The sequence below is a fragment of the Echinops telfairi genome, unplaced genomic scaffold (assembly GCF_000313985.2).
Source record: "Echinops telfairi isolate 266 unplaced genomic scaffold, ASM31398v2 ScPeMD7_2;HRSCAF=8, whole genome shotgun sequence".
Lineage (NCBI taxonomy): Eukaryota > Metazoa > Chordata > Mammalia > Afrosoricida > Tenrecidae > Echinops > Echinops telfairi.
Window position 1 is genome coordinate 49,587,456 of NW_022103898.1, and position 19,005 is coordinate 49,606,460.

The window sequence follows — 19,005 nt, forward strand, 5'->3', positions numbered from 1 at the left end:
ATATATAATTATCCAACATATTTTAGTGCTTACTAGCTACTGTTCTAAGTATTTTACAGTTCTCAGTGTTTTAAGTGCATCCTCATTTCAGTCTTACTATAATATAGACACTATATATGCATGTTTTACACACAGGGAAAACTGATATATAAAGAGGCTAAATGACTTCTCTACTGTCACTTTTTTGTGTGCTTTTACCTCACACGTGTGCTCTTTACAAGTACATTTCTTTTTTTCTTTTTTTTTTTACAAGTACATTTCTGGCAGCATCAAGTTCATGCTTCCTGTACTCCACTTTTTATTTCCTTCTCTCAGATTATTTTACTCAATCCATTTTGATTCTTCTTTTCATGATAACTAATCTTAGAAGCCTCATTTAGATAAACCATCATATTGTAATGAGAAATGTTTCTCTTATGTTAATGAGAAAAATATACCCAAATCTAAGATGAATGCAAATCTCAGGGTGGTGATATGCTCAGTTGCACCGTGAAAGATTGGAGGTGTAAGTCCACCCAAAATTGCCTCCAAAGAAAAACCTGGAAAGCTAGTTCCAAAAAATCAGTCTTTGAAAACCCAGTGAAACACAGTTAGACTCTGTCACACAGGGGGTGGGCAGATTGTCAGAGTCAACTCAGTAATGAGGGGCGAACATGATTGAGGATAACTTGTGAAAGAGATTCAGGAGCCCTGGTGGCACAGGAAGTAATGAGCAGTACGTAGGAAGAAAGGCCAGTGTAAGGCTTGGGTTAATGTGCTGTCAGTGCTCAAAATCTATAATCATCAGTAAAATGGTAGATTTTTATTGAGAAGGGGTTTTCAGTGGTCATTCCCTTCAATGATATGCCTAATCTGTATGAGACTAACTGGATTTTGGTTTAGAAATTGTGCATAACAGAACAGATGTCAATTTTTTATTTACTAGAATTCAAGTGAGACTGCATCACCGAATAGTCTATGCTTAAGAAAGCATGTGTTGACATCCTATTATTCTCTGAAAAATCTGTTTTTATTATTATTAGAGTCTATTAAATCGGTTCCAACTCAATGTGCCCCTGTGTGCAGCAGACCAATGTTCCTGTGTGTAGCAGAACACAATGGCCTGGTCCTGAGTCATGCCAACAATGTTCCGATGCCTGAGCCCACTATGGCAGCCACTGTCTCGGTCCATCTCATTGAGGGACCTCCACTTCTTTACTGACCTTCTACTTGACCAAGCATGATACATTTCTCCAGAGAGGGTCCTCCATGATAGCATGTCCAAAATATTTGAGACAAAAATGTTGCCATTCTTGCTACAAGGGATCATCCGATGGTATTTCTTGCAACACTAATTTGTTTTTCTGCTAATCCATAGTGTATGCAATATTCTTCATCAATACCATAATTAAATACATTAATTCCTCTTAAATCTTGATGATTGCCCAGCTTTTCCATGCATATGAGGTCATTGCAAATGCTATGACTGGGGTCGCCTCCATCAGCCAAGTGAGATCTTTAGGTATTTAACATCATAAGAGCTCTTTTGCAGCAGATTTGTCCAATGAAACACATTGTTTGGTTTCTTGACTGTTGTGCTCAAGTGTGTTGACTGCAGATCCCAGTAAAATGAAATATTTGATGACTTCAAACTGTCCCCATTTGTCACAATGCTTGTTAGTCCAGTAGTGAAGAGCTTTCTTTCCTTAATGTTGAGTTGCAACCCATAAGAGAGGCTGCAATATTTGATCTTCATCTATAAATTCTTAAATCTTTACTCTCACCAAACAAATGTGTGTCACGTGATATCATTGGTTGTTGAATCTTCCTCCAATACTCACACATCTTTATTCTTCATAGAGTTCAGTTTTTCAGAGATTTTCTAAGCATATGGATTAAACTATTGTTGTTATGGATGCAGCTGAAAATTAGGGAATGCATTATCTGTTGGGTCTGAGAGTTTTCAGTGAAGCTGAAAAATAAATATTACCAAATAAAAATAACTTGTTTTCCCCTCTTTTTCCTTTATAGGGAATAAAGAAAAACAGCATGTTTGCTGAATTGCAAAAGGAAATAATCATTTGGAAAACATTCATAATTGATTTTTAGAGAGGTTGAGTTAGTGCGTGGAGCTATGTATTGACAATTGGTTTTCTTTTTCCAAGATGCCAAATCATTATGTGATTGAAATGCTGGTTGTAACACTATGAAGTACATATCCCATATTTCCAGCTGAATAAAATAGACAAACAGGTTCTTCTACACATCATATTACATTAATTCTTCCTTATTACGGATCTGCAGCTTTGAAACGCAAATTTTGATCATGCCTTTTCTTGATTAATAACAATATAAATATTTTAAATCTACCCCACATGAGCGTCACAGCACATGGGTTCTATTTAAGCTTCTTTGAGTTACAAAGCAAGAAGGGGGCTATGAGCAAACAAAGCAGCAATGTGGTCTCTCTTGTGCATGCTGTAGAGACACGATCATTGTGTTTGAGGGGATGCTGGGAACTGACCACGGTGCTGCCTTTCTTCTTTACCACTGCTTCCGCCCGTGGACTCCACACTTCCCTCTGGGCCGCTTCCTCAGCCTTCTGGCAATGTCTGGGTGACCCATGAAGAAATGGAAAATCTTGCAGCTCCAGCAAAAACGGTTAGTCATTACTGCTCTCTTAAACTTTCACCAAAAAAACCCAAAACGCTATCCTTTTCCATTTGGTTGGGAAACTTGGTTGTTTACTGCAGACCAGCCTAATGGGGCATGTTTAGTTCACCACAGGCAATGGTCTTTAACACGTCCCATTACAGTTTTGTTTCACTCTACTTGACATTGCTTTAAGGAAGAAGTGCTAGTTAGTCTAAATATAAAAAGAGTTTATATAACGTCAAATAATAATCAAGAAATGAAAACCTGAGTAGCGAATTTTGCAACATTTTAAATATTTGATATTATTTACTATTTAACATTGGCATATTCACAGGTAACACATATTATTAAACCCAATTAATTTAGAATAATGTATATTTAAGGCTTACCTTTAATAGAATAATCTGTTTTTTTGTGCTTGACCATATCAATATTTTCTGGCTTATGTAAAATTAAAATTTTTTAAGTCAAATTAATTATAATTAGAGATTTCCAATATACAAACCACTGCCTTGTGACTCCGATTATAATTGTTTGATTTTTAAAATATGATATATATAGTCATTTTTTCATATAAAGTAACAAAGTTGACATGCTATTCATTTAATTTTGGAAACATAGGTCTTGTTTATTTCTTCCAATGGCTGGTATAGAAATCTATTTGATTACCAGAAAGTTATTTTAAATGGAAACTATTATTTTTTAATTTTTTAAAATTTACTTACTGTATACTTTCTCCATCATATATGTGTTGTGTGTGTATTTCTGTGTATATATAAATTAGAAACTTTTTCTGTAGTTCTTTACATTTGGGGACTTATACACTTTTAAAAACTAGAAAACATTTAAAAGGATGGGATCAAGTTTCTACATAATCACGAATCTCTTGTTACATATGTGTGTGTGTTTAAGATAATATGAATGGAAACTTATGCAATTTTCCTAGAATTTCTGAATTAATTTGCATGGATCTGTCTAAAAATCTGTATACTTATTGATTTGTGTATGTCATATCAATGCATGCTTTCGTTAACAAACAATTTTGCTTCTGACAAAAATTTCACTCTATTTATTTGACATTAATTTATCTTTACCTGCTTTATTAATGATTCCCTGCTGCTAACACAGAAGGAATCTGAGGAAGGAAGCTGGGCCCAGGTAGGAAATCCATGTGCTTTACAGCAATTCATGTCACCTGGTAGGCTAGGAGCAGGTGGAGGGCAACAATCTTCATATCTTATAAATCTCACTTAGCCAATGAATAAATCAATATACATTTAAGTACATTTGATATTTACTGTCATTTATGTACTTTAAAATTATAATGTTTTACAAAGAAGTTGACAGTCCATTGTATGGCCTGTCCTAAAAGAGTAATTCTTCTAGGAATTTAATCACAGGAAGTGATGTGGGACTTAAATTTCTCTAAAACATGTTTGGTGTGTTTAATTAGGAAGTAATTAATTATGTGTGTGATGCTTGAAGATATAATGGAAATATTTTCAAGATTGGAGCCGGAGGGGTTATATTATTTTTGTGGATTGCTAGTCAGAAATCACTCCCATTTATTTAAGAGAAGTGCCTGTATTTAGAGCAATCATAGAAGATTACAAGGAAGCTGTGTATTTTTCAATATTTCTACCTTTTGGATATTTGATATGATAAATACATGTGGCTAAAAGTAAATGTTAGTATTTGACCTGAATATAACCTTTGATTACATAGTGAGTTACATGTTGTCTTTTAAAATCACCAGCTGCTACTTGGGAGAAAGATGAGGCTTTCAACTGCCCCAGAGAATGACATTTCAGAAACGCACAGGGGCAGTTCAACCCTGTCCTATAGGGTGGCTAGGGGTCAGAATCAACTCAATGGTAGTGAGGGAGGGAGGTACAATGCCCTATGTTTAACTACTTAGTAAAGTAGGATTGTATTGGATTTTGATCTTTGTAAGACTTTCATCATTCTTTAGAATTTGCCACAAAATGAGGGACACTTATAGTCAAAATTATAGATAAGGAAGTCAATAGGAAATACTAACATTTCTAGAGAGCAAAAATGGCTTGGCAGTGAGGCTTACAATGGCTTTAATTTTAACTGTAAGAATAGTTCAAATTGCTTAAGTTAAAAAATAATGCCTGCATTCTATTTTTATTATTCCCATCTTATTAAAATACAGAATCTATGTGATTGATTTCTACTGATATTTATTAAATTCTTACCGCATGCTTGAAGTAGCAAATATGTTATTAAATTTCCACATTTTGTCCTCTTTCTCTTTGGCACTAAGGTTTGTACTTGGTACTTTGACACACGTTTGTACTATAGTGTGGTTTCTATTTGACGCTGAGGTTTGAGGTTTGTACTATAGTAATGGCAATAGCGACACTGAAAATGGGGAACTTTTGAGTCCTAGCTGACAAGTTGAACAAGAACAATCATGAAATATAAATAAGACAAAAAGAAAGTAAACCTATCAACATAAAAATCTAAAAATTTAGAATATACATTATAACAATAATGTTAATTCCCTTCTTATCAAAGTACATGTTTGAATAAGATGTAATTGCTTTTGAGAATCTGGAATAGGCACAGTAATTTTATATGGGCAACAAACCTTAAAAATCTGCCCACAATCCCATTTTCTACTAAAGTAAATCAAATACTTCTTGGTGAGATATTATTTCTACCTTGTTCACAAACAAGATATTAGTCATATTAATTAGGTATGGTATGTCCTAATAATCAGTAACATCCTCCAATTACCATCTCATCTGATTGGTTAAGAGACTTGACTGCTATAAAACAATTCTAGTGTCCGGTTTTTCTACAGACGCTGGCTTATGGAGATATGAACCACGAGTGGATTGGAAATGAATGGCTTCCCAGCCTGGGGCTACCTCAATACAGAAGTTATTTTATGGAGTGCTTGGTAGATGCAAGAATGTTAGACCATCTAACAAAAAAAGATCTCCGTGTCCATTTAAAAATGGTGGATAGTTTCCACCGGTAGGTGCATTTAAAATAATAATCAAAGTGAAACAAAAATGAAAATATGTATTTACTGAAATGAAAAAGTATGCATATACAGAGATGGTTAGACAATAGAAAATATATTCTATACAAAACATCAGGGAACATCTATTTGGAGAATATTTTCAGCCGCATGAATGTAGCAGAATGCTGGTTAAGTGCTCGACAAAGTTCGCACCACTCTGCAGGAGAAAGGTGAAATGGTCATGCTCCCAAAGACTCACAGTTCCAGAAGCAAAATGAGGAATCCAACCCGTCCTGTAGGTTTGCTGTGAGTGGAAAGCAATTCAAAGGCAGTGGGATTGGTAGTTTGGTGTTTCTGTACTGTAAAACCATGTACATAGTACGTGTCCAAGGAATAATACATGAGCAAGATCCTCCTCAGCGATTATAAGTCTTTCCTTGTATTATCTTAAGCATTGCCATATTTATCATTTTATAGATATATATTTGTTTATACTAGAACATTTTAAGATTAAAATGAAGCCCACAATAAATGAACTTATAAATAGATGTAACTTAGGTAAATGGAACATAGTGAGAATTAGTTATTTTCTGAAGGGTGTATTTGTGCTGTTTATTTTCTTTCTTTTTAAAAAAAATAATTTTATTAGGGGCTCATATTGTGCTGTTTATTTTCACATCAATGTTTTCATCCTTTTCCTTATTTATGTCCTCATCTTGAAAAAATATTCAATGTGCTTTTAGGTACTGTGAGGATTTAGAAGAATAAAATACAGCCTTGTTTCTAGAGGTGTTACCAACTACTAAGTTAAACAAGGCATGTTACAATACCATATTATAACTGCTGTAATTATAACTTGACCACCCTTTAACCTATGAAAACAAAAGTCTATTGAATTGTGATAGTTTGTTTTATATGTAGGTGATGAGGATGATAAATTAATAAGATCAACCTAGATTATTTCATCATGAGATGCTGTGTTTGATTCAGTCCTGGACAACATTTACTCAGTGATTGTGAAGAGAATGATATAGTAATAAAATATATTTATGAAAAATTAGAATAAAGAGATAAAAGACTATTTATTCCAATGTACTGAGATATTTTGAGTTTCAAAGTTATTAACATCACCAGATTAAATTTCTTGAAAATAATCATAATATCAATATAAGTTATCAAGATATTAGGTGGAAAATCTGTGACATAATAGCAGTTATATAAAAATATGAGACTTATAATTGGCATAAAGTGCTCTATCTTGGTTAATGGCTTGACAAGACATATTTATGTTGTTGACAGGGACAATAAAATCTTACTCTATGGTGAGATCACATGCATTTATTTATGAACATTAAATTTCAAGAGATATATAGATAAAATCATTGTTGAGTTATTAGTTTAATAATTCAAGAAATGAAAAACCTTTTGCTCAAACATAACAACAGCTACAGATAGCCCAGAATACATACACTGACAGCGTTGATGTAATGAAACACAAGACTCTTTTATGGTGTAAGAAACATTAATATAATAGCAAAATAGAATACTGAAGACCCAGGAAATTTTAGGGATGAAAGAAACAACAAAACGAAACTTGTTCATTGTAATCATAAATTTCTATTCAAATAATAGCAGTGTTAAAATTGATCTAGTAAAGAACAGGAAAACTGAACACACATATCCTGTCAACAGATTCTACTACTCACAGTCTAATGTATCCATAAAGAAAAATTGAGAACCACAATCCTAAACATTAGTGACGAGGAAGTCTACCTCACAATGGGAACATTACAGGCAATTAAGAATGATGCAAAGTGTTACTCCCTTCTTAATTGTTGTTCCGTTCAATAATAGTGATATGATAGGGTTCTTGTTTGTTTGATATTAAATTTCATGTTACATTTAGCTCTGATTAAAATCAACATTCCATCATGCTTTCAATCCAGTTTTCCCTCTTAACAGATAGTATCATATTAATAAATATTCTCTTTTAAGCAAAATTATGTATTTCATATTAGTAAAAATTCGGCCAAAACTAACCTGAGTAGCTAGTTTATCCTTAGGTTGTTTAGTATGATGGACATTATCAATATTATCTAATAGGTTATCCTATTCATTGAAGGTCTCTTCCCTTTTATCTTTAATTCTGAAATGTTGGAGCTCAACATTGTCCTTATTAAAATTAGGCCTTAAAAATTCATCCAACCTGAAGGCGTTGCCTGGTTTCTGTGTATTATAATATCATGTACATTCCAATAGACATGAGAAACGCTTGACACCTAGGACTTCTTTTCTGCCGCCCTGGTCCTGTCTACGATAGCGGGTCTCTCCCTTCATCTGGATTTCTGCCCTGTGCTCATCACTCTTGTCCTGAAACTCTTCTTTTGGCTTTTTTTAACCCTTAATTAATTTCCTCATCCCTAAGATTCCCTGGGTCTTCAGTATTCTAGTTTGCTATTATATTAATGTTTCTTACACCAAAAAAGAGTCTTGTGTTTCGTTATATCAACGTTGTCAGCATATGTATTCTGGGCTTCCAGGGAGGCAAGTCCATTCTCCATAAATCCATATCATCATATATCTCCTCACTTCCTACCGGATTCTCAATACTACTACCACACATTAAAACTTTATCTGCGATACTTTGTTCACCATGAGCTCTTTTCTGTAAGGCTCCTTTCACTGCTACGTGATCTTTTAAGGGTCAGTTCTCTGCTCTTCCATAATGCCCATCCCATACCCAGTTTGATGTCTGCTGAGGTGTTCCTTTTACATCTTGCTTTATACCTTAGGGGAGCCTTGGTGGCACAGTGGGTTACAAGTTGGACTGTTAACTGCATGGACTGTAGTTCGAAGCCACCAGCCACTCACAGGAAAACAAGGAGGATTTCTGTGCCAATAACTCTTGACAGCCTCGGATATCCACGGGGCAGTTCCACTCTGTCCTATTGCGAGGCTGTGAGTTGATATCAACTTGATGGCAGCGAGGTTTTTGTTTGTTAATACCACAGAGTTGTTGTTTATGCAAATTTTGTTATTTGGTTCAATATCTATATACCATATATACTCGTGTATAAGCCGAGTTTTTCAGCACATCAAAAAAAAGCATTTATTAAGGGCTCGTACAACTCTTATCACAATCTATACATACATTCATTGTGTCAAGCACATTTGTACATTTGTTGCCCTCATCATTCTCAAAATATTTGCTGTCTACTTGATCCCTTGGTATTAGCTCCTCATTTTTTCCCATCCTTCCCCAGCCCCCCCTCCCACATGAACCCTTGATAATTTATAAATTATTATTTTGTCATATCTTACACTGTCCAATGTATCTCTTCCCCCACTTTTCTGTTGTCCATCCCCCAGGGAGAAAGTTATATGTAGATCCTTGTAATCGGTTTCCCCTTTCCACCTAACCCTCCCTCCACCCTTCCTATATCGCCACTCTCACTACTGGTCTTCAGTACATTGTTTTATGCAGTTATTGTGGTAAAATTAGGTGCCTCAGCTGATAGTTGGGTCGGCTTATACTTGAGTATATACGGTGTGTGTGTGTGTGTGTGTGTGTGTGTGTGTGTGTGTGTGTGTGTATTACTCAATTGACATACATAGGAGGGGGCTTCAAAACATTGGTACAAACATAGAGTTAAAAGATTGTATGTGTATGAGAGAGAGAGAGAGAGTTTGCCCTGGTGGTGTAGAGGGTACACATTGTACTGCTAACTGCAAAGTCAGCAGTTCAAAACCACCATTAGCTCAAAACCACCAGCAGTTGCTCAGGATATAGATGGTGCTTTGTACTCCCATAAAGGATTACAGTCTGAGAAACCCACAGGGGCAGTTATAACCTGTCCTATAAGGTCAATATGAGTTGGCATCGACTCAGTGGACTAAGGTCCGGTGAGAGATGGTGAGACTGAGAGAGATTGAGATTTTCCTCAATTAAAAAAGAGCACATCTGGTTCTTGTGTTCCTCCCCATCTTAGCTATCTACTGGTTCTATAATAGAAATACCACAAATGTGTGGATTTAGCATGCAGAAATTTATTTTCCTACTGGTACGCCCTCTAGAAGTACAAATTCAACGAAGGCGCTCTCCAGGGGAAGTTTACTTGTTCCTTGTGACCCCAATGTGGCATCTCACATAAGAAATTGATTTAAGATATGTCTTACGCTAATACTGACACATTCATGTAACAAAACAAAACACAAAATCTGCAAATAGAACATTGAACACAGCTTCTGGAGATACATGGAGTTCAATTCATAATACTTGCTATCTGTGTACTAACCCTACAGCCCAGTCAATCTCATCTCATGGCCCTTCCGACAAAACGCCGAACCCACTGTTGCAGAGTCCATTCCAGCTCCTAACGACCCTGGAAGGTTTCCAACATGTTAAAGTGTTACCAAAACAGCATGCCACTTCGTTCTCCTGCAAAGTGACTGATGGGTTCTAATTACTGCCATTTTTTGGTTAGCAGCTGAAAACTTTAACCACTGTTGTCTCAAGACCCTCAACTGATGGATAGGGGTCTACATTTTCTGAAGGAAAATATCATTAGTCTAAAAATAATGGACAGCAAAACACAGAGGTGAACAAAATAACCTGTGATTCTTTTCCGACTGTGTCTCCTTATTCTGAAGACATTTTCTCTAACCTTTACAGTCATACTGAGACATGTGCTAACAATAATTTCCATTGTGGTACCTTTCCAATATTAAAGGATTTACTTAGAAAGATAATTTATTATCCTATTATCTTAATTAAGTATCATGTAGTGTGACTATGCTTAATCATGAACATGCTTTATCTGATAGAAACTCAATGTGTGTTCCTCTTCTTTAAAAAATAAATAACAGAACAAGTTTACAGTATGGAATTATGTGTTTAAAGAGGTTGAATTATGACAGAAAAGAGCTGGAAAGAAGACGGGAAGCAAGTCAACATGAAATAAAAGGTATTGTCTTTTATATCAAGTCTCTTTTCTTGGGATTCTAGACGTTTGCTTTTATTCTTTTTTTTTTTTAGTACCTTTAGATTAAAACATAAAAAGAGGTATTTTGGTCATATGATAAATATTTTTCTTGGGGCCTATTCTTGATTTTTTTAATTGGGACTGTGTTAGAGAGGGTTCTCTAAAGGTACAAAACCAGGACACTTATGATTAGATATATTGATATAGATAGATAGATACAACGTAAGAAATAAACAGCTAATTAGTCCGCAGAGCAGTACAGATGACTCAGTTCAACTCACTTCTATGACACAGTTAATCCACTGGCAGTCCTTCAGCTCATGAGGGCTGCTGTGTGCAAGTCAAAGAAGCAGACAGCTGAGTCTTCTGTAGGGTAATACAGGCAGTCCGGCCACAGGCAGCAAACAGCAGGGCAGGTCACCTATGGTCAGCCAGATGACAGGGTCCAACAGTCCCCAGCTCAAGTCATGTATACACCAGCAGTGTGGCAAAGCATGTCTTGAAGGAAGCTCAAAATATAGCATCACAGTCCACAGGTTGGATGTCCCACAGGTAGTGTATCTCGCAAGTTGAGGCAGAGAACTAGCTAAGGGAGCCACACACTGTTCTGATCATCAGAGAGCAAGAGACAGAAAGGCGAAGCTCGCCAAGCCATTTATGGCTTTGCCCTTCAATTAAACTACAACCTTATTAACCCCACATGTGTTTATTGGCCAGGTTGGCACAATAATCCTGCCTATCACAGGACATAATTCTCTGAACCTCCTACTAATGTATTAGGTTTGTACCAAAGGTGTCTTAAAGCAGATATTTTGTCAACAATTTAATATTTTCAATAAGACTCAAAGAAATGGTATATTGTTTTATGGCAACTTCTCTTTGGTGTTCATCATTTGATTTGGGTCATTGTCCAGAAACTTTATTTTTAAACATATCATATTATAATTAGAATAGATTATCAGAAGTAACATGGAAATTTCCCCCCATAAACAAGACTACTTTATTCATTATTCCAGATGGAATATACTTTAGGAAATTCTCTAATTCTATAATTATCTGCACAAAAATGTTTAACTTAAATGATGAAAAATGTCAAGCAGTACACATTACACATTTATTGTTTACAGTAATTTATTTAACAAAGAACCCCTTAAATGTTTAGGAATACTTTAGTATACAGGAGAAAGGATGATTTTTTAAAAGAAGCACGTTAGATCCTGTACTTACTTGAAAGTATCGTGTTCTTATTCTTGTTGTTGCTGTTAAATAGAAACAGTACAAGGTTGGATATGAGTATCTTCAACTTATGTTTGATAAATGTAGCCACTTGTATTATTTAAGAAAAAAAGAAGTTCATTAAGGAAAATATAGCCAGACTATTCAAGGAGAAATTATATATAAGCTACGCGAAAAAATAAATATTCATCTGTTAAATATCTCTATTACCCATTTCCATGAGTTGGCATGTAGAAACTAATTGAACTCAATAGCCGTTGGCACATTAAAAATATTAAGGATAAGCCTCTTTGTTTTTAAATTCCCTGCCTCTGGGCTTACTTGAGATATGGAACAAAGTTTATATTGCATCTTACCCCCACCAATATTAAAGTGTAGTACTATTTTATTTTGTAAGATCATCTCTATTAGACTTCTGTAATTTTCACATGTGATAAACAACAAAACAGATACTTTCACCTTTGGTAGTTCTTGGCTAGTAACATGAGTTCTGTTAGAATGAACTTGAATACATGTGCGAATGATCAGTTGAGCATACTTTCTATCTGTGGTTCATCAGAGAATAAACAGACGCATAATGGATTTCTCCTAACACTTCGTTTTGTTCTCTACTTAGGAGCAAGAAAGCATTTTTCCCATTAGAAATGTCAAGTGTATGTTCACTTTATGTAGGGATCCCAGGAAATTGTGGGTTGTTTTCAATGCATTGTTGTTCGGTAGAGATGAAATATGGGAATTAATGGGCCAAAGACAGAACCCAGAAGGAAGCCTGGGCTTGACCTAACAAAAGGTGTTTTAATACACGAAGAGATTTGTCCTGTGGAATGACACTACTTAGTTTTCGTTTTGAAGCATTTCTCTTCTGTTAGATTTTACGTTGCTTTATGTCCTCACGTGAAATGCTCGCTATGGAGAGATCTAAAGTACAGCAATCAGCCATTTGGCCCAACTCCAAAGACCGTATTAGTATTTGGCAATCCTTGGTTAGTGTGACCCTAAGGAAAAGCTGCTATAATTTACTACATTTATATACAAATATGAACAGCTCCATATAAGAAGATGCCACGAGTGAGGTCATAAATAGGTCTTATTTCCCATAATGGATCTGATGACATTTACAAGAATATCTCTTGACTGTGACCAAGGGTCTATGTCATTTCTGAAGTGTCAATTAACCTTGACCTTCATAAAGCATGTTCTGAAGTGAGGAGGTCATATGAATATCAAAAATGAATTGACATTGAATTTGTCACTTCGGTCAAAAGGATCCCTACAAAGCCTTAATGTCAACACAAAGATTTTGCTTGGAAATACACGTTTATAAAGTGGAATCTGCTTTACAAAATACAATAAGGATATGTTTGCTGCTTTTTAGAAGGAAAAGTTTGCGTATCTGATTTATTTATTTTCTTCCAATAAGTGTAATATTTTATATTTTTGATCACTCTTGACTATAAGTACAGCAAAGGAACTTGAGGGGATATCTATTTTCAGAAATATGACTCCTGCCATGCCTTTGTTTATCACATCAGGAACACAGCTCTAGGAAAGATAAAATGTTCCTATTTCCAATTCTGTTTAACAAAACAACAACAGCAAGAATCAAAGTGGACATTTTCAGTTGCTCTGTAGGGAGAGTGTCTTTCCATTGGCTTCAAAAAGCGTTGTACGTAGTAAAACACAAGGGAATTGCTGCCGCAAGACCAAATCCCTGCCCAGCTTTTCAAAGGCAGGTGTCCTGACACCAGGCGCGCACACACTTCTTCATATGCCTTCAGCCTTCTAGAGGCAGGTTAGAACTCACAAATTAGAGGGCTCAGGACCACACCTCTGATGCCTGCTTCAAGCGCGGGAGTTGCCATGACACGCTCACTTTGGGCCTGCCGACTGGAAACGTGGATTTTCCCACTTTCACTGCAGGATGGAGCCACAGCTTGGGGGATTGCTAGCCTTCCTTTCTGACCTACTAGCTACAAATTCAGGGATTACCTTGGCCCCCTCAGGATACCAGCTATCAGCTCCAGGGTCCTGGCTTAGCTTTATTTTTCACTTTCACGACTCACTTTTATTGGAAAATTTTCTAAAACCACTCACAAAATTCAGAGCGAGTGCTATATTTATGATTACAGTTTTAGTGCAGTAAAAAGCGCACCACTGAAGGGACCCATAGTGTGAAGTCTGGGAGGGTTCCCCCTGCAAAGCAGTTAAGTGGCATAAAAGGAAACATGAAGGCCGATCATGTGTCTCCATGTCTTTCACCAACCAGGAAGTTCAGTTCATAGAGCTTCCACGACCAGGGCCTGTAGCAGGACTTCATTACAGTCATGTTAGATTGAATCAGTCCACCTTCCTTGATCAACTGATTCTGCAAAGTAGTCTTTCTGGCCTGCCCAGCCCCCACCTGTGCTACCTAATTAGCAAAAGCCTTTCCATGACCAACGAACCGCAGTTATTCAAATACTTGCAAGAGCTTAGAATATTTCTCAGGGACCAATGACGAAATTCTTTAGGCAGAGTTTATTTAATGGTACACGACTGATACATTTCTAAGAGACCTGACTAACAGTGGAAGTCTAAACCCCGCCCATGCCGCTTTCTGAGGTCTAATGCATCAATGGAGCGAGATAAGGAAAGCTCAGCGGAAATCCGTGCTTCCGCACTGCCAGAGGGAGATGCTCTGGATTCCTGCACCATTTCCCGTTGACGTGGTGGTCAGGTGCGGGCAAGCTGCTTCCCACGCACAGCGACCCCTAGGTAAGAGAGAAAGCGACCCGACGCAGGTCTGCCCAATTGTTACAGGTGTGAGTTCATTGGCAGCCGCTGGGCCGGTCTATCTCGTGGAGTATCTTCCTCTTCTTTGCTCCGCTCGACGTTCCCAAGTATGAGGTGCCAGAGCAGCAAGCCACGGACGCCAGCATGGTTCCCTGTCCTTTAAGAAGGCAGCTCTTCCTCCCTTGTGTTTTGAATGCTTCTTGCTGGGAGGCCCTCATCTTCCAGGACAGGGCCTGGCTCTGCTCCAGGTGACTTATAAGGCTTTTAGTGGCTCATCACTTCGAACAGGACAGCCTGCCCTTCTTTACAGTCTGTTCTTCATCTCAAAGTTCCATTGAAACCTGTTTACTTTGAGCGTCCTTGCTGGTATTTGAAAGAGGGGTGATTTCGTTTCCAGCATCATAGCAACAGCAAAGCCACCACAGCATGACAAACTGACTGACAAGTCTCACAAGAAGGCTTTTGCTTTTCTAAGGAGGGCTGAGTGAGATGTTGCATTGCTAACCACAAAGTCAGTGGTTGAAACCCATCAGCTGCTCCATGGGATAAAGATGAGGTTGCCTGTTCCTGGGAATATTTATATGAGTTGGAATATACTTGATGACAGTAGTTTTATTGCTTTTTTAAAGCCATGGGGACAGAAAGAGCTAAAACTCTGGCGGGGCCAAGCACCACCTTACTTCCTAAATAGAACCATTCTGCTTTGAATGAAGTAGGACACTGTAATAGGTTGTAGAGAGTGTACAGTTTAAGTCTTTCCACACATGCTCCTCATTAATTAAGTGCACAGGGAGATTAGACCCTTGGTCCAGAAATGAGAGTAATCGAGCTGCAACAGAGGCACAAAGTACAGGTCCATGAGATGTGTCTTTCGGCACCAGATCCATGTACAAATGTTTTACCCATAGAGAAAATGCTGTGAAATGCTGTCTGGCATAGGCTATAACAACAACAAAACCTAAACTTTAACCTGAGAAACTTCCAACTCTGGCTTTATTGGATAACTTGGATAAGACTATATAGTCTGACCACCAACAAATAGAAAAGATAGATACTTCACAAATGGCTTATGAAGCTCCCCAAACATCCAAGTCACGAGGGGAAAAAGGGCTGGGGAATAGGACATTCAAGAGATAAACCTGCTATTTTATACAGCTTTCTTCTTGAAATCTCAGCAGACTGATAAAAGACATGGGATTTGAAGTTAAAAAGTGGAACAGAAAGCTGGGGTCTAAAAGATAAAAACACAAAACAAAGTTGTTTGTAAATCTGACAGTGTGCTGAAGGTGCCGAGGAAGGAGATGCTGTAGGAACCTGACGTATAAATTCCTGCTCTAAAAACTCAACAGGCATTGCAGATCTCAGAAGTCTTAGAAGCAAGTATGAATGAATGGATTAGGGCATGCTGGGAAAATATAAGCAAATTCCTAGAAAATGAATGAAGATTTTAGTAGTTTAATAACTCAATGGTATACACACACACTATTATAAAAATTGAATAATTTAAACATTCTCACAAAACAAAAACTTAATCTCCATCCTTGTATATCTTACATCAGTGAGTTGTTCTTCATACTAAAGAAAGAGCTAACAGAAATCCTTTACATAAACTTCCAAGGACAAGACAAAGAAGAAAACACTCATCTCAGGAGACCAGAAAACCCTCGATCCTAAGAGTCAACGAGGATACTAGAAAAGATCATCTCAGACCAGCAAAATCCAAACATTAAAAAGATAATACATGATGAGATGTATAGCTTATTCCAGAAACATTAAGTTAGAGATCTGAAAATTCCACTATGTAATTCACCAAATTTACAGGGGGGAAAAAAACAAGAAAAATTACATAATGCTTTCAATCAATTAGTAGATTAAAAAATGAAAATTCCAATTACTCTGCATCTTTACCAACACCTAATAATTTTCCTTTTGCTTTATTTTGAGTTTAGCTCCACTGCCTGGAGCTGGTATCACTCTGTTGCTTTAATATTGCAAAATAAAACCCCAAATTGATTAGAAATTGCTAGAATAAATGAGAATTTTTTTAAAATAATAATTTTATTAGGGATTCATACAACTCATCACAATCCGTACATACCTCATTTGTGTCCAGCACATTAGTACATATGTTGACTTCATCATTCTCACAACACCCGCTTTCCACTTGAGCCCTTGGTGTCAGCTCCTCCTTTTACCCCCTCCCTCGCCACTCCTCCCTCCCCCTGAACCCCTGATAATTTATAAATTATTTTTATTTTATCATATCTTACCCCATCCAACGTCTCCCTCACCCACTTCTCCACCGTCCGTCACCCAGGGAGGAGGCCATATGTAGACCTTGTCCTCTGTTCCCCCTTTCTCCCTCACCTTCCCTCCACCCTCCCGTTATCACCACTCTCTCTACTGGTCCTGGGGGTTTCATCTGTCCTGGGTTCACTGTATTTCCAGTTCTTGTCTGTGCCAGTGTACATCCTCCAGTCCAGCTGGATATGTAAGGTAGAATTGGGATCATGGTAGTGGGTAGGGAGGAAGCATTTAAGAACTAGAGGAAAATTGCATATTTCATCGTTACTACACTGCACTCTGATTTGCTCCTTACCTTCCCTTAGCCCTTCTGCAAGGAGATGTCCAATTTCCCCCGGATGGGTCCTGGGTCCCCACTCTGCACTCCCAGTCATTCACAATGTTATGGTTTTTTGTTTCTTTTTGGTCTTTGATGCCTGATACCTGACCCCTTCGCCGCTTTGTCATCTTACAGGATGGTGTGTTTCTTCCATGTGGGCTTATTCTTATAAACCTAAGCACCATAACAATCACCCTTAAGAAAAAATAAATCATAGACACACCCTGATATCTTATATACCTTTAAAAAAATGTATAAATTTTTATTCAGAAAAAAATAGTAGCTGGGAAAATTGCTGTAAGAGTAAAATATGATTCACAATTCCCTTTCTATGAGTTTTTATGAGGACATTATAAAATTTTCTTAATATTGTCATTTCTTATATATCATAAAATAAATTATTTTTATTAACTTCCGTTTCACTTATTTAATATGATATTTTGTCAATTCAGTGGAAAACATGGGAAAAATAAATGATGAAATAAGCTGCTTACATTGTGCTCTAGAAAAGGCACACTTGACTTTTCTGTAAAGGTTTTACCTTTACAAAATAACATTCAAAATGTTTTATACCCCAATAAAATGCTATCATTTAAAGAAAATAAATGGTACCTTTGAGCTTTGCATCAGCATACGATTGGGAAACAATGCATGTACAAAATAGTCCGGGAAGTGGAAACTAATTGAATTCTTACAGCATCTTAGTGGTCTCCTATACATTGCTTCAGATTGAAAGAGAATTTTCTAGTATATTCAATGTTCTAAGTAATGGTTAATTAATCAGATTTTCTTTAAAGCATGTTAAATTCTCAGTTTGTTCTTCAGTTACTGGAGAAACGTGCATATGGCACAATAAAGAAGTGTCTCCATCTGGCGGTGAAAACACTGAACTTCAAGTCAAGCCTAATGGCGCTAATGAGAAAACAATAAGGCTTTGAGGCAGTGGGCTCCAGGGGTGGAGGTCTTTTCTGGGATAACACACATTCTGATATAAAATAATTTTTGTGTATATCAAAAGTTAAAATATGCTAGCTAGCTATAACAGTAATCCAATGGATGACATTAGGGGACGAATAAAGAAATCAGCATAAATGGTGACCTGGCCCATGGTTCATTTCCCCTCTGGGTTTTGTTTATTACACAAAGTGCTGCAGCCTAAAATAGTGCACCTCTTTTCTAGATGTGTTGGTGTGGAGCAATGACCGAGTTATTCGATGGATACAAGCAATTGGACTTCGAGATTATGCGAATAATATTCTTGAGAGTGGTGTGCATGGATCACTGATAGCCCTGGATGAGAACTTTGACTACAGCAGCTTAGCTTTGTTGTTACAGATTCCAACACAGAACACCCAGGCAAGCCCCGCTGTGCAGTAGTGACACTCTGCCCGGTTTTGCATCATGGTTAACTCAACTCTTAGGCAGGGGAGAAAGATTTAGCAGTCTGTTCATGATTCTTAATGAGAGTCAGCTCAACCTTTGAAATATGTCATTGGGGTATTAATTTCAAGCTACTGGATTTGTAGCCAAAACAGAATCCCAAAATTAACGTGGGAAGGGATTAAGCAGTTGTATGGTTCAGCCTCCCACCTGAATGTCAGATTCCCCCAAACAATTTCCCCGACAGATGGCCTTCAGTCTCTGCATTTCTGAGAGGCAGTCAATTCTATTAATGTCTGAATTATAGTCGCTCAGGCCTGGATAAACAGTGATTTCTAAATCTGACTAACGATTTCAAGCACCAGAGTGCCTTAAACATT

At 37.0% G+C, this 19,005-nt stretch overlaps 1 protein-coding gene across 7 annotated transcripts in view; it reads left to right on the forward strand.

The window, feature by feature from the left end:
* The window catches only part of PPFIA2 (PTPRF interacting protein alpha 2), a 503,998-nt gene that overhangs the window by 471,759 nt on the left and 13,234 nt on the right, over positions 1–19,005 (forward strand). For 5 of the 7 annotated variants that reach the window (XM_045289840.1, XM_045289844.1, XM_045289847.1 and 2 more), the window contains 5 exons: positions 2,578–2,640; positions 3,763–3,792; positions 5,450–5,643; positions 10,499–10,596; positions 18,426–18,601. In XM_045289840.1, the coding sequence (XP_045145775.1) occupies positions 2,578–2,640; positions 3,763–3,792; positions 5,450–5,643; positions 10,499–10,596; positions 18,426–18,601 (561 nt within the window). The remainder of the gene's footprint in view (positions 1–2,577; positions 2,641–3,762; positions 3,793–5,449; positions 5,644–10,498; positions 10,597–18,425; positions 18,602–19,005) is intronic. The other 2 variants (XM_045289861.1, XM_013004065.2) reach the window with 1 other exon arrangement.